The 25,041-nt window shown below is 36.3% G+C and overlaps 1 protein-coding gene across 3 annotated transcripts in view; it reads right to left on the bottom strand.

Annotated features, from left to right (window-relative positions):
• LOC145662063 (uncharacterized) overlaps positions 1-25,041 on the bottom strand; it is a 209,491-nt gene that overhangs the window by 18,616 nt on the left and 165,834 nt on the right. For 2 of the 3 annotated variants that reach the window (XM_081727398.1, XM_081727400.1), the window contains 2 exons: positions 14,420-14,485; positions 517-576 (listed from right to left, as the gene is read on the bottom strand). In XM_081727398.1, coding sequence (XP_081583524.1) covers positions 517-576; positions 14,420-14,485 — 126 coding nt within the window. The remainder of the gene's footprint in view (positions 1-516; positions 577-14,419; positions 14,486-25,041) is intronic. The other variant, XM_081727399.1, reaches the window with a different exon arrangement.

Here is a 25,041-nt window from a genome sequence, read left to right as displayed (position 1 = left end):
TATCTTGTAAGAGTTATTTACAATATGTAGGCAGGAATCTTTTAAGCTCTGAATGTTGAAAAATACTGTATATTCAAAATGACCAAAAGGGGACTTGATTTCTGAATCCACTATTTATAGTCCATCTCAATTAGTTTAAATTGCATGACTAGGGGTCACTTATATATCTACATAAATATTTAATTTGAGTTCTTCTGTAGATTTATAACATATTGTAATAGTCACCTGAAAACACAGAGTGTTTTAATTTTAAAACTTCTGATTTAGAGCAATATGCTGTAATATGAAGAAGTAATAACTTACCTAGTAGATAAAAAAAATGGTCAGACTTTGATTAGTTAGCAAGATTGTTTCTTTAAAACCATAACACTACTATATTTATTGAATTTTCTACGTTTAAAAATTTCACTTCAAACACGTGTTAGATTCGAGTACATTCTATGCTAAGAAAATAATTTCAAATTCAGTTTAATATTATTGAATAATTATTAATATAGATTTTCACAATGTATTTACCATTAACTACTGTTACAATTGGTTTTCCGCCCTTTGAAGGAATAATTGTAATATCTATACCTAGAAGTAAAAAGGAAAGTATTTTTATTTTATTTTCAATAGTTTCCGAAGATTTTTTGAACTTTTAATTACAACTTTCTTTTAAAGAACACAATTGGTATTAAAACTGTATTATTGAGTTAATATACAGTACTTTTTGGAAAATGTTAAGTCTTAATATTCAGTTTGAATTTTCTTTACCTAGCGATTACGCTTAGAAAGTTTTGGGAATTATTCATTAAAACTTGATATTATTATTTAAAATGTACTTTCTTACATTAAAATAATATTTATGTTAAGAAAAGTTCAAGAGTACACAGTTGCGACATAAAATAAAACACATATTAATGATATTTTATTATTTAAAATTTTTTAGATAGTGTTTACACTGAGCATTATTATCTTTAAATAGATGGAGAGAAACCTACCTTAATTAAATATTAAACTTATTCATTATTATAGTATTATATACGTTAGAAGCATTTATTAATCTCAACACTTTCTTCTTCTCTCACAGTCAGCGACAAAAGTTCTTTCCGTTTGGTAAAATTTATTTTGGGAATAGCTGCGTTTTGGCTGGAATGTACAACAGTGGTGTGGTTGGAACATTCTTTTTAATTTACTGAAAACTGTCAATGTTCATCCATTCTGAAATTATTTACGAAACCAATTTCATCAAAGGAAAATAACTTTTGTCACTGATTGTACCAGCATGTTTTATCTTGTATTACGCTAATGCGAATATACTATCTTTTGAAACCATTCTCTAACTAGTTCTTTTCCTTATCACGTTATATATACAGTGAGATCTGTCAACTTGGCCACCTCTCTAAGTTGGCCACCTGCTTATCTTGGCCTAGTTCGTCTTGAACCTGCATTTTCCCGTAAGACATTCGTTACTTACTACTATGTAAGTTGGCCACCTGTCTATCTTGGAAGTTGGCCACACTGAAGCAATGTTTACCCTATGATGATAATGATAAATTTACCTGAGTATCTTGGCCATGCAAAATAGTTTTGTTATTTTTCTTAACATCCCATATGAGAGGCAGATGTTCTGTATTTGTGACTGCACACAAAGAAGCATAGATTCGCACGTTTTGTTCTTGGAGGTCAATGGCCAGAACACTACCCTCATAAAGGGGTGGTGAAGGAAGGTGTGAATAAGAAAAAGCACGTACAGGAATTCAGGAAATGGTTGTACTTATTTGTTTACCCTGTCTGTTTTGGTAAAACCATTAGCTATATCAACTCATCTTATCAGTGGGGAGCTTTAGTAATTCCGGAAAATTCTCAAGGTTAGAATCTCAATTGTCAACTATTGGCACCTGTCGGCTTGTCAAAAGATAGCGGAGTGTTTGAGATATGATTTCCCATAAGATTTTCTTAAAACATTTTTTGATCCGAGGGAAACACTTCTAGCTCATTAACAAGAGGTAGTTAACTAAAATATTAGAATGTGCATATCTGCCAAAAAGAATAAAACAAATATGTCTAGAATGAACCACCATTCAGTAACAACTGAAAAGATGTCATATAAATAGCATATGAATTTCTCAATTTATAACTTAGGTTTTCTTGTTTTCAATCTGAATAACTCAATGTGCTATAATATCAATTTCAAAAAACTGCGTACATACGCTTCTATTTCATGGTTGTTTGTGTTATTGTGTTTTCAATCCGAATAATCCAATGTACCAGACTAGTTTTCAGGAAGAGAAAGGTATGCACATATATTAAACATACTATACTAATATTTTCTAGTACTGTATATTTTTATGATTACTCTATATACATTATTTATAAGTAGCTGTCGTTCCACTGCTTATTAAAATTTTACAATCAAGTAATACTAGAAATCCTATTTTAAAAATACACAAATCACACTTATTTTCTGTAAGTTGGCCACTTTTCGATGGAACCGATGGTGGCCAACATAGACAGGTTTCACTGTATATATATATATATATATATATAGCCGGATTTATATCGCAAAAATTTGGGATATCGCAAATTTTCCAATAAAATTTCATTTGATCAAAAACGAAAGTGTTGAAACGATACGACAAAAGTGTTGCCAGGGGCTGCATTTCTGTCAAGGAAACTCCCATTTTACGGACTTGCATTATATAGCCTTTTTATATGGCAACACTGTATCAACCTTGTCACATTTTCGCACCAATGGATAAATGTTGATGCATACTCAGGCACGTAGCCAAGGGGGGGCCGGACCCCCCTCCGAGACCAGAAGTGAAAAAAATTAGGGAAGGATAAAACAAAATGAAATTGGAAAAAGAAGGATCAGCGTTAAAAATAAACTACAGGAAGCTTTTGGTTACTCTTTCTTATGAGGAAATTTGTATTACTTGCAATACATAGTTGCGAGGTGAGCGATATATCCTGGAAGAGTGAAATTTCTAGAAAAGTTGCGGAATTCTCAGAATTTCTGCTACTAGTCAGGGAGACTTCAAGCTTCCGAAATCACAGTGCCGTTGTGTAACAGCGTGGACATATTTTATCATAATTTTTCGTCATCGCATCCTTGCAATATCAAATATGTTATTTCCAAAACAATTTTCTACTGCTCCTTTAACCTGTCATTTGAAACAGACAGTAGTTGACGGAAAAATAAAAATAAAAATATATGTAGAGAGAAAGTTCTGTTAACATTTGATTCAACAGGAAAAGGAACGCAGATATTGCAAAATATTTTACAAGACATTATTGAGTATGTACTTTTTATAATTAGTGAGGTCATAATGAAAGGAAAATTGTTATATTTGAATAAACAGAGGAAGGATGTAAAATACGTTTTTTTTTCAATACGTTTGTTTTATTCGAGATTTCTTCATAGTTTATTAAAATAAATACTTACCAACATATCCTCACAAACATATAAATGTTGATAGTAAAGTAGTTTAGATTGATCGAGCTCTTGGGCCTTCAGAATTTTGTCACGCCCCCTTCCCCCGTTACGAAATCCTGGCTAAACGTACTAATATATGTTCCAGTAAAATTGTTTAGAATGATCGAGCCCCTGGTGTGATGACCACAGTATTTCATGTTACGGACCCCCCCTTCACGAAATCCTGGCTACGTGCCTGGCATACTGTACACATACACAGAAATCCACCCGCAGGAAATCAGTTTTCTGCAACTGTATATTGATTTTCTTCATTTTGCATATACAGATGGTGATCAGAAAAATGAAAACACCTGAACGAAATTGCAACTTACCAGATTAATATGGTGTCGGGCCACCTTTCGCCTTCAGAACAGCCTTATGCGACGTGGGATGGAGGCATAGAGGTCGTGAATGGTAGCAAGTGGAATCTTACACCATTCCTCGTGCATCGGCCAGTTCTGTGAGAGAGGATGGAGGTGGAAATCGTCGCCGGAGTCGTGTTTCCAAGAGGGACCACAGATGTTCAATTATGTTGAGATCTGGGGATTGGGCGGGCCAGGGAAGGTGTTGAACTTCATCCTGATGTTCCTCAAACCACGCTGCAACAACACCAGCTGTGTGAATGGGTGCATTATCATCCTGGAAGATGGCGTCATTGTCCGGGAACAACATCCGGACCATAGGATGCAAGTGGTCTCCTAAAATTGCGACATAATCGTTGGTAGTGATTCGTCCGCTAAGTGTGACCACAGGACCCAATGAAAACCATGATATGGCGGCCCACAGTATCACCGAGCCGCCTGCATGTTTCACAATTGGGCGGAGACACTGCAGATCATAAGCTTCTTTGGGCGTTCTCCACACATAAACACGGCCCGTGGTTGGGAATAGGGTGAAGGATGACTCATTCGACCATATCGCACGTTTCCAGTCCTCAACGGTCCAAGTTGCATGGTCGCGGCACCATTTGCGGCGTGCGAAAACGTTATGGTCCTGATGAGCGGTTTGGCCCGTGCAACACGACCCCGTAAGTTCATGTCATGTAATTCGTGGCTGACTGTGATTGTCGAAACAGGGTGGGGAAGGTGCTGATTGAGTTCCTCCGTCACTTGCTACGCAGTAGCACGGCGGTTATGCGTGACAATGCGCTTTAATACCCGGCGTGACCTGTCACTCATGATTTTCTTCCGCCCACTGTTCCGCTTCCCCGATGTGGTTTTCCCGTGTGTTGTGTAGACCGTCATCACCTTCGACACTGTCCCACGCGACACACCTAACACAGTAACCACTGCCGTCACACTCACTCCACATAACCGCGCACCAACAATTTGCCCTCTTTGAAAATCTGAGAGGTCTCCCATTTTACACTACCTCCGTCTGCTGCAGTCACTGGACATTGCTGTTCCACTGCGCCTGACGTAGTATGGAGACCGACCTAACACACCACCACCAGCGGTCCGGCACTGCAGGTGCCACGACACCACTGCCAACCCATACATCTGATGTGTTGCCAACATTGATGTTTCCATTTTTCTGATCACCATCTGTATATTTTTTTATTTTACAGTTACGGTAATTTCTTTCGTTACTACACAAAAATATAACAAGTTACAGCATTTGTCGTGATCTCGAAAATACGAGGGCTATCCAGAAAGTAGATTACGTTTTCGTCTGTGTCCGCTAGGGGCGGGGCTAGCGCGGCCATCTTGGGGTCAGAGCGTTGCGCAGCTCAGTCGGCATCTAGCCGTGCTAGTGAGAGGTTCGTGCTGTGCTCCGTTAAGATACTGTGACGGTTTGAAATGTCTGCGTTAATTGAAAATCCCGCGAGCTGCGAGGTGCGTGCAGTAATAAGGTTTCTGACAGCAAAAACTGTAAACCGATAGAAATCTATCGGCAGCTGTGTGAAGTGTATGGGGACAACATTATCACTGAAGGTGGAGTGCGACAGTGGGTCATAAGATTTAAAAATGGCCGAACCAATGTTCACGACGAAGATCGAAGTGGGAGACCCAGCAAAGTGACTGCCGAACTTGTCGAAAAAGTCGATGTTAAAGTCCGTGAAAATCGAAAGTTCACAATAACGGAACTTTCTTTGAGTTTTCCACAAATTTCGCGAAGTTTGTTGCACGAAATCATCAGCGAAAAGCTTGGTTACCACAAGTTTTGTGCAAGATGGATTCCAAAAATCTTGACAGAGGACCACAAAAATCAGCGAATGGCTGCAGCGTTGCACTTTTTGGACGCCTACAATAAGGATGGTGACTCTTTACTCGATCGCATCGTTCCTGGTGACGAAACATGGGTGAAACACGTGAACTGTGAAACGAAATTGCAATCAATGCAGTGGGGGCACACAGGTTCTCCCCAAAAACCCAAGAAATGCATGCAAACAATGTCGGCAAGGAAGATGATGGCGACTGTTTTTTTGGGACAGAAAAGGTGTGATTTTGGTGGACTTCCTGGAAAGAGGCACTACAATAAACGCTCAAAGGTATTGCCAAACTCTGCAAAACCTCAGAAGAGCAATTCAAAACAAGCGCAGAGAAATGTTGAGCTCTAAGATCTTGTTGATTCACGACAACGCCCGGCCCCACACGGCAAATGTCACGCGTGAAGTTCTTGAATCTTTTCAGTGGGAGTTGTTTCCTCATCCGCCGTACAGTCCCGACCTGGCACCGAGCGACTTCCACCTATTCCCAGCAATGAAGAAGTGGCTGGCTATGCAGCGTTTTGATGACGACGAACAGCTGCAAGAAGAGGTAACGAAGTGGTTGAAGTCGCAGGCGGCCGAATTTTTCGACGAAGGAATTTCCAAGCTCGTAGATCGCTACGATAAATGCCTTAATTTGAATGGTGACTATGTCGAAAAGTAGTATTTGTGTGTGGCTTTCATCTGTATATAATAAAATTTGTTTCCTATACTTTGTTGATTTTTTATTCCAAAACGTAATCTACTTTCTGGATAGCCCTCGTATCTACATAGAATATGCTTACATTTGTTTTAAGTCTCAGGTCTTTATCATTGTTTGATCAAAAGATATACGCAATCAAGCTTTAGGTTGCTCAACTTTACGGACACACTGTATACGTATATGTATAATGTGTATATACCAATATCATTCCAAATTTCAATTGTCTTGCGCAACCTTTAAACATTGTTGTAAAAATTTGAAATTTTACCAGTGTGTCTATTTTCAGTGGCGTAACAAATATTAGGGGTGCCGCCAAGTGAAATTCGAAAAAAATATTTTTCCGTACTTTTTGAAGCACCCTACTATACATATATTGTTATTTCGGAAAATAAACATTTCCAACCGTAGTTCTGCATGAAATTAATAAAACAAGATATTTGAAAATTCAGGTTATTAGGAGTTTGTAATTTGGAATAGGTAGAAGTCAGTAAGTTCCACATCTTCAAGTTAAACGGAAAATGTACGGGCTATTCCCGTGAAATGGGTGTAATGTCAGCTAGAGGTGTAGCTTAGTGTTTCAGTGAATAGCTTCAAAAATAACTCCCCGCACACCTCCTGCTCTTCGTATAGTATTTTCAGCAAGTTATAAACTATTAAAGTTATATTCGGTTTATAAACTATTACACAAATATGTTATTTAGTTACATTCAATATATTGTGATGATTCGTAATCTTAACCTGAAATTACATTACATTGTTTTCTGAAATTGTAAAGCAAAATCAAGCACTGTGGAAAATGATATATACTTGGTTATTGAATTTAAGGTATACTAGTATGGTATCCATTGTTGAAGCAAGCGATCACCTTCTCAATAATTTCAACCCCAAACAATAAAAGCAAGTCTTTACTCTACAAAAATATAGAAATAATCTATAAAAGTCTGAGTATTGTTAATAAATAGTAGCTGAAAATATGTTATTTAAAATTGAGGAAAATGTACTCCGTTATTGTTGGTCCGTTTCAACTTCAGGCAATTCGGAAGATTGGAAATCTTCAGACAAATACGTTATATTGAACCAAATTATTTATTTTACTAAAGTTATCACATAATTTTTTCTAAAGCCTCTGGGAAAGAGTTAGTTGAATCCTCATATGTAATAGCTTCTATTTCAAGCAGTGTGGATTATTTGGAAACTTCAATAAACACATAGAAAATATTGTGTCAAAATCAAATAATATTTACGAAAGTTACCACAGAACATATTTTTTAAACTCAGTGGAATAAGGTTCACTCTCGTTCTGTATGATTTTAAAATCAAGTAGTTTCAATGTAAATGCTCAAGAGAACCTAATATTTTTACAATGGATCAATTTTGTGATAGAAGAAATGGAAATAATCTATACCACATTAGGAGGCTAAATTCACGCTCTTTCTTGACTGAGTTTACGAAAAAGAGTCAAAGAAAATCTACATAATATGGCATCAAACTCTTATAAATGTTTGAAAGTTTATCATGGAACTATAAAAAGTCAGGTTGAGGAAATAGAATATTTTATTCCCCTAAGCTTGTGGATCGGAAACTTAACATAACTCATGTGTTCGCGTGAGTGTCTTGCATGAAAACGACTTATATCTATATTACATATACGTATGAAAGATTTTTTGTAGTGTGATTATGTATCGCAGAAGTATTTTGTGGTTGGTTTCAGCAACATGTCATTAATGACGAGCAATTTGTATCATCCGTATTGTTTACCAATAAAGTGACCTGCGGTAGCGATGGTATCGCTAATCTTACCTCAAATTACACCTGGCGAATCCGAGCAACCTTTAGTTTCTGCAGAATATATGTACAGCTGAGCGTATGAAGACTTAAATAGATAATACATTATGGAATTCCCATGCACTTTAGGAAGATTATTCATCCAAATTTCGAGCGGATTACCGTGGAAGATGGATGGATCAGAGCAAACATGGCTCATGACCTGCAAAATCGCCGAACTAAACTCAACGTGATTATTATGTGTAAGTTTATGTGAAAATGCTCATGTATGCCGAAACATAACTAAATTAGCAGCTAAATCAAAGTGTGTTTGCCGCGTGTGCTAATTTTCAGGCACATCTTAGAATCTTTGCACATGTACATCAGTTTCTGATACTACATCACACGTATGACTACTTGAACCTTTGTTGTGATGCCTGCAGGTCAGTATGCTCGTTTTCAATATTGACAATATTCTGTACCACTGTAGAATCTGGTGCACTATCTTTGTAAGTTGGCTTCCAACTTTATCTTCACCATAGTGTTTCAGTACATATGTTCTAACAATTCATGTCTTCTACCCTGTCTGACTCTTGTTGCTGGATTCCATATTCGATTTGCTCACTACCCCGAGCCGTAGTTACGTTTCTCTATGTGGTTGACAACATTAGTAATACGTTTCTCCTGAATTGACAATTTTTGCACTACTTTTATGGCTAGTACTTGTATTTTAGGCGTGGTAATCCCTGTGTGTGCGTAACATGAGCAATCTCCATTTCTGTCTCAGGACGTCTTACCATTGCCTCCGAGAACCCCTCTTTGCGAATCTTTAAGAACCTCCTCTTTGTGCGTTGTTGATATTTGTAGCGATATGTATTGTGTTGTTCTTCTTCTTTCTTTGTGCTGGATACCTATTTTGTTTGTGATTCTCCACCTATCTGTGCGATCCCTATTGCCGTCTGTTCGTCATTGCGTTTGCCAGGTATAACTTTCTGTGTAATCTTTTGATCCGACAGCGTTATCTTGCCACGCTTCTGAAATATTTGGTATTGTATCAATAATTTGCAAACTCTTAAAGTTGATTAAAAAAAAGCGTTGGTAAAATGTTTAGCTACTTAGATATGGTATTCAACGTGATGAGGTCTATGTAACGAGCTAATTGGCTTTTCAATCTTATTGATATCTCGTGAGGTTCCAGTCAGATGAGATGAGAATATAAAAATATGGTATATCTGTATGGGGCTGAGTACATTTTAAAGAAATACGCTGTACTGATATAAATAAATATGAAACATGTTTTTTTAAATATGAAACATGTTCTATGATCAGTACTACTTTCATCAAAGTTCCTTCAGCACTGCGCAGTTTCTTTGAATTCTCTTGAAGATGTGACGATACAAGTTATTTCTAGCAGTGGTTATCTCCTGCGAATATGAACGAGATTTCGGATTTCAACCAGGGATGAATTCAGGGGTTTGCCCGGGGGGAATGTCCGCCCCGAAGAAAATTCATTCCCCCCCGGAGAAACTCCCAAAATTTCAGTCACAAATGTAGAAATTACTTCCCCCAATTATTTGTTTTGCTTTCTGTGCACGTGCAGACGAAATCCGATCTCTCAATATACATATAAATGACGCAGACCCATTCTATATAGGGTCTAAATATTAAACATGTAACATCTAAGATAGAATACCAAAATAGTCAATAAAACCTGTATTTCTTAACGCTATGACCGAGTTTGACAGAACATGAAATTGTCAACTGTTGAAAGGATTGCATTTTAGTAGGTACTATACTTAGCACAGAGAAAAGGAAAGATAGGGAAGATCTTTCGATCATTCCATATGATCTCTGATGTCAGCAGACTTCAGTTCTTGAAAATGTACAGTTCTTGCATTATTTGAAATAGAGCGTCTAAATCTCATTTCTCGCATCGGAAGTAACAGACGTAAATGTGTTTTACGATTGTTAAAGTAAACACACCTTTCTTTAACTAAAAATAAGTCAGTTAAAGGGTGAGATTCAGAGGGCGTCACTCAGAGGGATCAGGGAGGAACAGTTATCCCTCCTGGGTTAGAGATTTATATAGAATTTATCAATATAATAGTAGTATATAAGTGAAAGATTGCTATTGAAGGAGGAGCAAGCGGAGCGGCGGCCCCTGGCACCGAATAAAGGGGCGAACGATTCGGGAGGGAAAAAGAAAAGAAAAGACGGAAAGAAAAAAGAGCGAATGAAACACATGTGCACATGCAAAGGAAAAAAGTAATAAAAAGTGCTCAAAATCAAGGAAAAGCAGGGTTTACTTTTTAAAATTTTCTCACCTTTCGCGGCTGGTCTGTCGACCTCACTCACACGTACGGGGCTACTGTCGTATACTCTCGCCCCAAGCGCTGATTTTGCACGACACGGGCACTAATCCTACTGAAGATTTCGTAAACTAAACTATTGATGTGTATGCAGTGAAGAAACCAAGGCTAATATACTTGATTTAGAATCAGAAGTGTGAGAAAGAATGATTACTTTTTGTTAAGATATTCCTATGTATGTTTGTTTTAGGACAAAAAATATTTGAGTCAATTTAAATCTTTTTAAAATACTTCTACATTAGTAACAAACAGGAACTACTGCATATAGAGAAAAAATAACTAAAATAGCAGTTAAAGTTTAGTCTAAAATATTTTTGCTAGTCTTTATTTAATGTTTTAGATAAAATTAAACGATTGTTTTTTTTGTTTTTTTTTAAAATATAATCTCACTTTGAATATTTATCAGCAATTAGTCTCAATATTAGCTAAGATGTGCATGTGAATGGAATTGTTAAATATGCTGCTTTCTTGCAAAAATACAGAAAAACAATCCTCCTCCCCGAGGAGTTCACATTCCCCCCCGGATGAAAATGTCTGAATTCAACACTGATTTCAACGACATAGACTACTGCCATAAAAATGCCCTGTGTGGTTATGCCAACATAGTTCAGGTCAGGTGACTGAATTCCCACTCCACCGACACAATTCTCTGAATCCAGTTCCTAAGGAATAAGTCACCCGAGAGTCGTATGTATACAGCTGACATCAGAAAACACTATCACTTCCATGTTTACGTATCCTATAGTGACTATGCACGTAATTTTGTGCAAACGGGAAATTTACAAACCAATATCCTTATTTACAAGTCGCGTCAGCAATAATGTAGTATTGCAAGAGGTTCTGCTTTTACTTGAAATTTCTTGTATATGCAGAAGTTTTCAAAGACAACCAAAAAGGATAGTTAAACATTATAAAATGTGTATATGAACGCATTTTTAAAATGTTGAATTCCTTGCTTTGTTCCACAAATTTCTACAAACTTTCTTCTCAAAACACATTGTTCAAATCTATCGGAGGATATTTGTTTCTTTAGGTTAGTGTTGCCAGATCCGAAAATCAAAAAGTAGCGAGGTTGTGCTCTAAAAGTAGTGGATTTGAACTCTTTGTAGCCCAAACATAAAAATGAGTTATTTGCAGCTATACACTTTTACTAATCATATACATCGATTTAGTAGAAACATCTGGAGTGGGAAATATGTCAGATGTTTGGGTTGAAAACGGTCAGGCGGCGACGGCATTTCAAACTATTGGCGATGGTGTGTTACAGCGAACTCCATACTACATCAGACGCAGTAGAACTGGAGTGAGCCCCGAACTTGGTAGACGATGATAGTATATGATGGAGATCTTTCTAATTTTCAAGGAGATATGTATGCTTAAGTCGGTTTTGTAGGTTCTTAAATATACGTTACAACATTTGTAGTATAATTTTCCAGTGATATTCCTCACTTTTTAAATTCATTAATAAGTTCTTTATCTGGGAGCTAATTTGGAAACTTTTTATTGTAGTTCTATTTACTCGTTATGTTAATGTGGATAATACAATAACACAATCAAATTTGCGATGTTCAAGTTTACAAAGCTCCGTACAATCATTAGGCCTAGGCATTAACTGAGACATCAACACGGTCAGTGATACAGCAACAAATCAAACTCAAGAAAAGTCTAGTGTTGGCACATCCGGAGATTAAAAAGTACTAAAACAAGAAACTAGTATGCACTATTGTTCGTTGTATTAGAATATTCAGCAAGAGTTGTAGCCTGGAGATAATTAAAAGTAGCCCAAAAGTAGCGTGTCGCTCAATTTAAAATTTTGGTATAAAAGTTCGCCCAATCTGGCAACACTGCTTTAGGTCACTAATTACCAGACATTGAAATATTTTGTTCAGATTTCTCTATATTTTCAGCCTCTTCAGTCTTTACTAATTTTAATACCATTTCCTACACTTGCATCTACCTTATGTACACTCATGTCTATAATTATGTTTTTGTGGGAATGTAATTTGATAACGAATTCGCCCGGTATTTCTTATAATGTTAGTATGTGTATAATTAGCAAAGACATGTATGTGGCAAATTTCATGTCAAAAGAGCAGTAAATAAGAACAATAAAACGAAAACAAAACTTTCTTGTCGATTTAGCAACTTTTTGTTTTAGTCATTCTAATTTTCGTGCTTATAATTCTTTTCCTATGAGACTGGCCACAAATATAAATTTCCCGATTAAACACATAGTATCAGTATTAAAAGTATCCTGCAAAATCATTATCAAATTATATTCTGACTGACAAGAAGACAATTATAGATATGTGACAATCATTTTGGACATGAGTGTACATGCTTTTCAACTACTGAAATTTACTGAATATTTTAAAGGAAGATTCATCTACATTATCAACTTTTACTTGTTGAAGGAAAATAATATTCTCAATGAAGACCAGAACGATTGTAGTGAAACTATTAAATGACACGTTAGTTCTGCTAAAGGAAGATTCAGGAGGAAAAGTTCTGTTTCCTAAAGAGAATAATATCAAGTTTTTAAATGTTAAAAGTAAACTGTTTAATTTGCATATGATAAAATCAACACAAAGGGCCTTCCAAGAATTCTTGGCAGGTGGGATCCTGAAAAATAAATTATCAATATTAGAAATAAGTCCTAACTATTTGTTTTTCTAAATTTATAATTGGGGCACGGTAGCTCAGTGGTAGAGCTCTTATTTCAGAAGCATGGTTCAATTCCCGGCCAAACACCGATAAGTATGAGATAGACATCATGTCCGTAGGTTTTCTTAGGCTATTACCATTTCCTCAACATTTCTATCCCACTAATTATTTTATCATCATTCACTTGCCTTAGTCATCCGTCTCCTTTAGCCTAACAGGCAAAAACGTGGGACGTCAAATTGAAAAAGAAGAATTTCCCCAATTCATAAGTATACTTATATAGAAGAAATTCATCATTATACTGCCTCCATCAATAGAGAGCACTCCATTTAGAGAACTTAAGTTTCTAGTCATATATTATTTATTCTTCTAAGGAAACCAGAAATGTTTATTATAATTAAAGTGATCTGAACCACTCCGGGAGAGTATTTCTTTTCTAATTTGCATTAAAGACAGTTAATGAGTTGAAAAGACTGAATATTGTAGAAGTCAACTTTTGCCCGATGAGTTCTGACACCGTACTATCGAAAATTAGAAACAGGACAAAAGTAGGGCGACCTGACTGGGTTCTCAATGTTCATGTTTTAATACTGAACAGGAAATTTGGAAATGCCACTGAAGTGCAATATGCGTCACAAAGTCCCAACGGCAACATATTTCATAGCATGTTCATGTAGTAAATGTAAGATCATACTAGTACAGTCCAAAAAAAAGTTTCAACTTCATAATCCAGCAACATGACATTATTGTGCTCACTGGATGACCTACATCAACAAGTACAAACAACAACACAAAAATTTGCTGTTTACAAGGAAAGCAATTTTGCTTGCAGCTCTTACTCAACCTTAGGAAAGGACACGCTTTTATCAAGTTGTTTTCACGAGCAATGAAGTCAGAATTATTCATAAAAAATGTTTAACCTGTATAGTGTCCCTACATGAAGATTCATGGGGCTAGAAGTATAGGCATGTTACCTGTCAACCTAAATCGTTGAAAGGTTAATATTATGATGTAGATGAAGCGTTGCCCTACCTATGCACTCCCATTTATACATTTCAATTTCTTGTCTGATGTCGATTTGTTTCCCAAATTATTACGGATAGTGTAAATAAAATTTCACTCCAAATATAGTAATACCTTATGGACAGTTAAAATTAGTATTAAATACAGAGCAACATAATATATGGAATACTTTTCTTTTTTTATTCACGTTTCACATGAAATGTTATGTTTATTATCATCATGCATACCTTTTCCTAACGGACTGTCAGGCTTCCAGCCATCATCCTTTGGCGGAAAACCTGCTTCCAACGTCCCTGCAAATAAAATAGTTTGTGTCACACTGTAACATTTTAAGATATCAGTTTATAATATTCATCTATGAAACATCCTTGCCCATAAAACAAAACATTTATATTACATTACGCTAATAGGTTATCATTGAAGGAAAAGTCAAGTTCAACTTCAAATTTGGATTATCCAACTTGAAACAGAATAATGTGCGAGTAATTATTTTTATTAGTCATCTCTCATTTTCTAGTAACGCTTCAAAACATCTTCGAACACTACTACACTATTTGAAACAAAAGTATTAAAACATCACGGAAAACAATGCCTTTGACATGTGAGTCTTCTTTGTCCGCTCAAATCTATTTTAATTTAAATACATATTTTATGAACTGGTCACTGTACAAGTAGTTTGGCACATTGATTTTTGCGGAACTGTAAAAACCTAGGCAACAATTTAGTAATGTTATAATAAAATTTGGTAATCTAATATGATCGGAGCAACTACCTACTTCACAAAATGTAACAGGTAATTCTTCTGCAAAACTAATGTACGTTAAAAATCGACATTTTTACGAACGTCTTGTGATTATAACCACTTTTCAGATCCGTTCTTGTCGTCCAACCCATTAAGTACTATTTAAATATATCACCTTATCTGGCCAAGACGTGGTGGAAATCTCCAAAAAGGAATTATAGATCTGGTCCTCGGTCGTTCGCAGGTTTCGGCAATAACACAAGTACAAAGCACCGAGTGGCTCGGATGACTCGTCTCAAGAATTTCGTGAACAGCCAGAGAACTCTCTAAACGGCGATACGCAGAGGTGTCCCCAGCACATAAAACAAAACAAATCAAATAAAATAAAAGTATACTTATTTATTAGATGCACTAATGTGAAAAACAGTTACGATGGAATAAAATAATAACAACACAAAACCCTGATATTGGTATCAATAATTCACCACTTTAACAAACATTATATAAGAAACAAAAACACGCCTTCAAGAAAATTTAGATTGATTGATTTACATTATATACACACATTTCAATAACACATTCTTTTCTTGTATCATTTCTCTTTTCATACCTCTTTTTCTTGCAAAAAAAAAAAGAAAAAAAGAAAGAAAGAAAGAAAGAAAAGAAAAAAGAAAAGCGCACTTCGTTTCGTTTAACGCAATATAGCCCTTTAAATCATTTGTAGGATGAATAGCGCTTTTATTTTGGAAGGTCACTATATAAACTCTCCTCACACCACCAAGGAACACACACTGAGGTTACACAGTCACTGGTAGTATTGGAAGTCATCCCACGATGTAGGCTCCTAAATGCTGGTGCAATTATGCAATAAAGATCTCTAAAATAGCATTTCTTCAGAATTTGTCCTCAAGGCTGCAAAATATCAAGGTATGACTGTCTCAAAATGTAAAATTCCGAATTGATCATTGAAACCGGTTACTATGTATATACACACTATGTCAGAGAACCAGAAGTCCGATAAGCTAAACGTACTTGTGAAAAACGTAACAATATTAGTTTGCCAAGTTGAAAGATAAAGCTAAACCACTAAATATGTTTTGAAGTCTGAAGTATTTCAGAATGTTCGTGAATTACGTGAGTGTATACGTATACACATATTAAGACACTGAAATATATATTTAGAAAAAGAAAAATAAGAAGTGGTGGGGAAAATAGAATGAACAAAGTACATAAGTTTTTAGGACCTACCGCACAAACAATCGTAAAGGGTAGGCTGAACACGGTGTCTGTAGAGGACACGGTGGTAGTTCAGTGTACGTAAACTCACAACAGGATAGTTCAATTGCGTGTACGGATCAATTATGCGTGGATTGCAGTGTGTGTTTGCAATATAATACGATTACAAGGAACCGATCGTGCAATTAAGTATCTTGGGGCATGTCCAAGTAAGATTTGCAAAAGGAATCCTGATCGTTCCTCAGAACTACTGCTCACGTGGATCATTATGTGTTACTAGTGTGTGAGAATAAACAATCAGAGACATGGTTCTTGCAGCAATTGTTCCTTCCAATGCTCTCACGACGTACCGGGGAAGCTCCTGTATAAGAGAATCATCCTGGATAACCTAACTAACAGGATGGAGACTGTCCGTGCAATTAGAGTCACTGTGATCACTATAAAGGAACGTTTGCCAAAACAATCGACAGAGATAAGACTGATTTGTGTGGCTGAGAATGAAGGCCATGTATGTGAACCGTAGAGAGCAAGTAATCGCTAATAGCCTCTATATAGTACAATGGTATATAGTGTCAATAGAACCTATATTATCATCTCTAGTCTTCAATGAGGGAAGTATGACTGGTAGGCCGTACATCAAAATGCCGTCAATCAGTTATTCGATGTTGTTTGGACGCTTTGCCGAACACCACGTTACTGCAAGATAATGCCCGCTGGTATAATTTCAGGACCACCCTTCTGATATTAGGACCTAAACCCAACCAACCATGTTGATATATAGTTTGTGTTAAAAGTAAGTATTTAGTATTGGAAACTCAGCCCCATTCAGGATTATTCGACTATTTCGATTAAAAGAAATATTGCCAGGAGTATGTTTTACACACATTACAGGAGGTACACACATTACAGCTAATTGCTTTGGATTAATCTTTGTCCTCGAATGTGTTTTGAGAAAGAGATACGGACATTACAAATAATTGCCTTGGATAAACCTTTGTTCCTACTACATTGTTTCTAGATGTAGTAGGATTAGATCGAAAGACCAGTCTTTGACACACGCTAAAGAAATCCTGTGTAAAGGGGAAAAATATTGAAACGTCATGCACAAGCTAGTAGAGTATTATTGTACAACATTCAGACGTTCGTCATAAATCTAAAAGTACATACTTAAAGGTTTAGAAAGCAAATATTAAAATGCGATCATACACTAGCTCTATTTTAGGAAGATCTACGATGTTCCATGTCCTATACCAGGTAGGTTAAAGTTGGAATAGGGAGTGGGCCAACCAAAGAGGACTTACTGGCGTCAAGAGCCGTACGAAATATTGTTCAACGTTTTCACAAGAATTGAATATCCATATTCAATTTGTAAAATCATTTGTCGTACACCAATATCACAGGAACATAAAAATTGTTATAACGGTAACAAAAATATTTAGTTACTAAAGAAAAACAGAAAAATCTATGTATTTACCATTTTAGTGAAACTCTTGACCTGTCTGCCAATGTTCGGTGGTACACTCTACACTAAATGTTCCAACAGGGAGGATATTTTCAAGGCGGACATCAGTTATCGAAGAAGAACTTCCAGCTCAGTATAAGAGATTACGTATGAAATTCATTTTCAACAACGAGTCAGGAGGACTGGATTAAAGAGCTCAACGGGCCCGAGGTGGCCCGAGGGCAGGGTGTTCCACATGACTGTTCTATACGATTAAGTTACGGAGATAGATGGATTAGGATAGGTACAAATGGTCGAAAAGTTTTTTTTTTTTTAACTTATATTAGTTATCTAGTTATTATGTTAATTGGCAGAAGATTACCTTTGCTTATGTTAAGATTTCAACATAATTATAACTCTTATCGCCGAAAGAGTTCGTTATCCTCTATCTGACATACAGGGTTTTGAAAGCAAAATAGTTGGAGCCACTTATTATACGATCTTGGATTTAAGGTAGCATAAATTATAACCAAGCGATAGACGATGATTAGTAATAATATTTAGTATTGAAGACATTTTCTTACAATAAAGGACCTTTATCATCCAAATAATACCAATTACTTTGCCCAAATATTTCTGAGTTTTATGGATCATGTGTGGGAATCTTACGGCTTTATAACTTTTCTTTATCTAGGTGACGTTTAGATTTGACGCACAAAAATAAACGAGGGTTATGCAGGAATTATAGAGTTTTTTAAAAAAATGGAGGAGAATAATAGACATGTTTGTGAAAACAGGAGCATTTTCTTCTAAAATATATTCATGTTATGAGCTAACGGAGGAAAGAATAGGTCGTGCCTACTAATAGCTTGGAACTGCTGTCATTTAAGGAAATGCTGAATTTTTGTCATAAACATCTCTCAACTTTGTAACTCAAAGTTGCAGGGTAATATAGACTGTTATGGAAAGACCGTCCATAGACTAATTCATACCAATGAGAATTTGAGCTATGAAAGAACTCATAAATGAAACAGAAATCTTGCAACCGTTTTACGAAGAGGCGAAGATCGTATAAATGACTGACCTTGGTACAAATGTCCAAGGGGCTCTTATTTTTAATTAAAAAAATGGTGCGAAATTGAATTAAATAGCTTGCCCTTGCTGGGCGAAAATTCTGTAAAGCTGTATTAGGAAGGAAATTGTTCGATCCCAGCCCCCGCCAAGTGAACATTGTGGTGGACAAACACCGTGTGCGTGGGTTTTCTCGGGGTTCTCCCGTTTCCTCCCACTTTCTTCATTCCACCATTTCATTCATTACTCATTATCACCGTCTCCTTTAGCCTAACCGGCATAATCGTGGGACGTAAAACTCAAAGATTTCATTTCATTTTTAGGTAGGAAATTTAAGCTCCTAATGGATTTCTATCGAATGCAGTAGTTATTAGTCGCCATTGTTTCTATGCATCTACAAAAGTGTTAGAATAAATTAAAGCAAAGGTACATAATTGTGGACCAAAAATTAACATATTTGTTTGTGTGTAGAAGGTGTAAGGACTTCCTTCGTTAGAATGATTAAATAGATTTGTACCTTTAAATACATTTATGAAAGTTTATCATAGATCAAAGAGCGAGAGATAAAAGTGTAAAGGACGAAAGAAACGAATCAGTAACTTGAACCACTTTTGTTATATCATCCATGCTCTGTATCGGAAATTTAGTTGGTATATATGGAAACAATGTTTCTGAACACCAACCAATTGTTAAAAATTCAGAAAAAAGAGAAACTTATAAACGGATACAATTAATGTGTTTTATTTCTGGCTTGGATGTTTGGTTGTCCCTTAAAAGTTAGGAGCCACATATTTCAAAATATTACATGCGAATCACGGTGAGTTACGTTGACAATATTGAAGTTAACAATAGACGAAGTGCAGTGGTCAGATATGGTAGACAAAATACATCAGCTAGTATATAATTATAATGTTTGTAATATTGAAGGGCCTAGTCTATAGCCTATCCAAGAAAAACTATATATATTATGGCAGAAGACTCAAAGACCGTGTAAAGGGGGTTCACCTTGATGTCAGTCACTTATTTGAATTTTCAGTCTTTGTTCTTTTAGACACACACTTTAATTTTGTTTAAATATTGTTGTAGATTCTACCAATTCAAAAATATAAATAGCAATTAACAGTGAGAGTTTTCCAGAGGCTACGTCTCAGAGAAACATCTTCCTTTTGGAAGCTACAGAGCTAGTATTATGGAACACTGCAATTTAAGAAATTTCAAGCAGTTTTCATTGAATTGAATTGAATTGAAAATGCCTTTATTCACGAGGCGAGGTTCAGCCGTAGGCTGCTCTACCACCTAACCTAACAAAAGTACAATTAGGAATGTTACATGGAATATATATAAAGATATTTTACACGTACATATATAACGACAATAAGCATATAGCGTTTGGTTATCACGGGCGAAGGACCTTTACGAACAGAATAAAAGTTACTTAAATATAAATAATTATAGGAAGAAAACGTGTTTGGTCCAGCGGTTTCGGAAATGGTTCACAAACATTAATTATTGTCATATTGGATAGCTTATTAAAATTTATAATAATATAACCTGCATATAACATTTTCAGTTTTAATTCGTGATGGAGAGGAAATTAAAATAGCAATGAAATAAATTGAAAGAATAAGCCAGACAGAAGACAAAGGCAATGAAAAAGATTCTAGCTAAGATGTATGGATAAGTAAGCATGGTATCTTCGTTCCGAAGTTTACTTAGCTTACAAGTAACACTTCCCAACTCCGATTTTGATCAAATTTGGCAATTAGATACTACACACGAAGTAAACGAACACGTGTTTTTTAATTTCTGCGGAAAAGCCCCCCACCCAAAATTTTGAAAGTTGACGTCCGAAAGGGAAAAGCAAGTGAACCGAAGTTAATGAAATTGTACACACATATTGTAGACGTAAAATGAGGGAACACGAGTTTCGAATTTTCCTGAGAGAAACAGTTAGGTGGGACACGGGCCCCTCTAAAACTTTGATCACTAAATCAAAAGTGCTACTAACAGTATGTCAGATGTGTGTGAAGGACATGAAGAATTGCAACGAAACTTCGTATAGAGACAATACGCAAAAATAAACGAACACGAGTTCTTTTATTTTCTGCGTAAAAACGGTTTTAGGGGGCAAAAGCCCCCACTCAAAATTTTGGAATTTGACGCCTAAAAGGCAAAAACAAGTGGACAAAACTGAATGAAATTGTGCACAGATATTGTAGACTTAAAATGAGGGAATGCAGGTGTCATATTTTCCTTATAAAAAAAAAATGCGGTTGAGTGGGGCACGGACCTTCTAAACCGTTGATCACGAAATATCAAAACTGCAAATAAGTATACGTCAGAATTTCTCAAAGAATATGGAGAGTTGCAACAAAACTTCGTATATAATGACAATTTGCAAGCCAATAAACGAAATGTGTTTTAATTTGTGTGGAAAACCAGTGTTGGGGCCTAGACCCCCTCCAAAGAGAAGTAAGTATTACCGTAATAGCGCAGAAAGGAGTGGACCGAAGCAAATGAAATTGTGTGTAGATATGGTATAGACGTTATGTAAAATAAATAAATATGCTTTTCGTGTTTGTCAAGTGTCCCTATCCATTTTGCTTTAAATTTGGCACATCAACAGCAAACAGGAAATTAATCGACAAGTGCTTTTTTATGCGGAGAAACATTGTAAGGATTAAAGGTGCCTGCCGAAATACTATAAAATACGCTACACTGTGCTTGTTGTTGATCTGCCGAATTCGAGGAAGTCGGATGGAAACACTTGTGAAACACGAAAGGCCTTATTTTACATATCCAATATGTACATACAATTTCATTTGCTTCGGTCCACTCCTTCCGCTACTCAGCGAATCGGTCGACTCAACAGTGATTTTCTTTTCAGGAAAATACGAAACACGTATTCCCTCGTCTTACCTATACAATATTTGTGCACAATTTCATTCATTTCGGTCCACTTCTTCTTGCCTTTCGGACGTCAAATTCTAAAATTCTGGGTGGGGGCGTTTGGCCCCTAAAAAAGTAGTAAAACCCGTATTCGTTTATTTTTGGCTTATTGTCCCTACACAAAGTCTCGTTGCAACTCTTCATGTCCTTTACGCACATCTGACATACTGTTATTATAGTCTGGTAGCCAGACCATTGAACATGGAATTGTCGTATGCCCAAAGTTCTTTTTTTTACTGTTTCTTACTGATTGGAGTGTGCTAAACAAGAATCTGCTGGGTGCCACTCTGTCATTGTTGGCCAAATTGAGGTACGGACCCCTGATATCAGGTTTCTCATTAGATTCAAGCTACGCTACTGTTCATAGACATTTCCTTCAACATCTTGGGAACCATTTATCCTAGAACAACCAAATTCCGAATGTAGGGAATAACAATGGTATTAACATTAACCCCATCCCCAATTAAAAAGAAACTGCCAGCAGTGTTGCCAGGTTCAAAATAAAGGTTTACGTTTATTTCTTTGTTTACTTTTGGGGATTTTGAATGGAGCAGTAAAGGAAAAATATAGGTATACCTTTATACTATTTGTACAGAAGAAAACAAAAGAAAAATACATTCAGACTATAGCAATACTGCATAAATTTGAGTGATGCGACTGGGTGAAAAGTAAGAAGAGCCTTTATTGAAATATCTAAACCTCACTGTTAAATGCACCAACCTAGTTTATGATCTCATATACAGCAATTTGCGTTAACTTGGTAGCGTTCCTTCATTTCATATTCCTTCCAGAAATATGAAGTTCACTGTTTTTTAAATATTATTGTTAAACAATTAAACACAGAATAATAATAATAAAAATACACTATCAGAACTTTCTTTGCACTCGTTTCACGTACAATGAATTACTTTTGTTCACTGTCATTTTCTTCATCAGAATCACTGAAATTGTCTTCCACTGTTCTCGTTCTCTATGCATAATAATTCTTTAAGAGTGGATATCTACCTGAACATCCTGAACAGTTTGTAACTCCCACGGAGTTCGCCTTCAATCTTGATGGTGAGGAGCGTGATTACTGAGGAGCGTCATTTTTCATTTGATGTTCCTGGTGCAAGTTAATGGTTTGTTTTGAACATTTCCTGAATGAAGACAATGTCCATTTTGTGAAGTGTAATACATATATCCCATAGAAGGTTGATAACTGCACCTCCGGGACACGTATTTTCTGTCACCCTCCTGCTGCACATGGTGAGTCATTAGCAGCTAATACTTTTTCTGTCATCATTGTTCGCACTACACTTTCAAATCAGCCTTACTAGAGATTGCACTTGCGACCTCGAACTCAAGGGGTTCCTTGTTAGACCTGGAAGTGGAAATGTTCCATCTGGAGTTACATCGATAGGGGTTATATCAGGCCCAGTAACTATCAACTTCTGAAGAGTAGGGAAAGACTTACTCCATTCACACAAGTAGTTGCATATGTGTTGAACTACTTGAATCTTCTTTTCAGAAACTGTAAGATTAACTTATTGTGGTGGAAAGGGAGTATTCATTTTCAGTTGATACTTTCTGCTGACTTTTACAGATCGTTGTGCCCGTGTGAAACTTTTAATGATATTGTTATTGTATCTATCAAATACAAGATGTACATCAGCAGTTTGTAGGCGAGAGTTGATATATTCTACGTACTTTTTCACAAAATCTAACACAGTTTCATTTGATGGCCAGGGTAACACCCAGAGAATTGTACAACCGTCTGTACATAAGCACTGGGAGGAGCTCAAACACGATTAGAGAGTTCAACTGCTAAACTTGATTTTAAGACTGCTTTAGACGTGGATCTCATAGAGCTATCATCAATAAATAATGCAGTTGGAAGTGGTGCTAGTTCATGCTTAAGGACAGTCGGAACATCTACTGATCTGGACACAGGAAACCAATCACACGTTGGTATATGACATTAGTGTCATAAACAGAAATCCCGTCAATGGTTGCATTTCTCTTCATTGAGGCCATGGTTATGATTTTCTTTGAGATGGGCCTGTAAAAACCTTCAGGCCATGATCTTTGGACATCAGTCATTTGCTTTTCTGCTATTGCTACAGCATCCTGAACGTTCACGGATGCAGCTCCAACTCGTCCAGTTACGATATTGATAATTTCAGGAGGGTGCTGCAATGAATCCAAGGGATCAATGTACTGAAGTAGTTTTTCTCGAATTCTTTTTCTGTCTTCGTTGTCCTTTTTCTTCCTGAGTTCACTTTCTCCTTTTTTATATAGAAAAAGCAATTGAAGGTCTTTATCATTTCGTAGTTCTTCAATGTTTTTCTGCAGCTGAGTGCAAATGTGAAGACTTAGTGCCCAAATTGCATAAATGTTTTCGTTGTGAGTAACAACAATAAGCCCTTTATGACTCTTCCCTACCTCATGAAGGTAGTTCCAATAAACATGTCACTCCAAATAGCGTTCCATGTTTCTCGTCTGTATCTTGCACCACGTTCTCCTTTTAAAAACTTCTCCAATACATTACTATCAATGTTGCTCATCGAGAAGTAATAATAAAGGCAGTATTTAACATAGTTGAAATGTCCTGCTGCAAAAAAGTATCTAATCACTTCCTTTACAGCATACATATGTAATGGAAAAACAGCCTCTCGTTCTCCTCTCACATACAGCGTCAATATTAGAACAAACTTCACTAGGAAATTCACCCACAGCTTACGTATCTTGCTCATTTGTGCTTTGCATGAAAGGTATTTCATAAGTAATCTTTCGTCACTGATAGATACACTTAATATTTGCGGTCTAAGTATTTCTTCTGCTAATATTCATAACGCTCTTACATTCTGTGGAAATTTCTTTCCCGACAACAATGAATGAACACCTCCAAATGCACATGATAATATTTCTTCAATCCCACTATTTGCAATAAGAATCCCAACACATCCCAGAAGCTCATTAGGGTATGCATTCCATCAAGTCTAAGAGTGAAATTCTTTAACTCCTCAGGGTAAGACCACATGATATCAACAGCAATCCGATACAGATCCTGATCATCTGTGAAAACTGCATATTGCTGACCTGCTTCCTCAGTAGTCGTTTCGCCTCCATCATTGTTGTCATTCCTGTGTCTGTATTTCCAGTTGTCATGTTAACTGTCGAACGATTTAGGAGATATTTAAGGAAATGTATATAAACAGTGGATATAATAAGGGCCTTGATATCAGGTGCCCGTACCTCAATCTGCTCAACAATGACAGAGTGGCCCGCGACAGATTCTTGCTTAACACACTCAAATCAGTAAGATACAGCAAAAGAACTTTGGGCGTACGACAATTATAAAATAAATAATAATGGGTTCAAAAATAAATAAAATAATAAACGTGAACATTTAGTTTCGAACCTGCTAG

The sequence above is a fragment of the Thermobia domestica genome, chromosome 10 (assembly GCF_964235325.1).
Source record: "Thermobia domestica chromosome 10, izTheDome1.hap1.1, whole genome shotgun sequence".
Classification (NCBI taxonomy): Eukaryota; Metazoa; Arthropoda; class Insecta; order Zygentoma; family Lepismatidae; genus Thermobia; species Thermobia domestica.
Note: the sequence above shows the minus strand (reverse complement) of the source record. Positions and strands in the feature narration are given on the sequence as shown.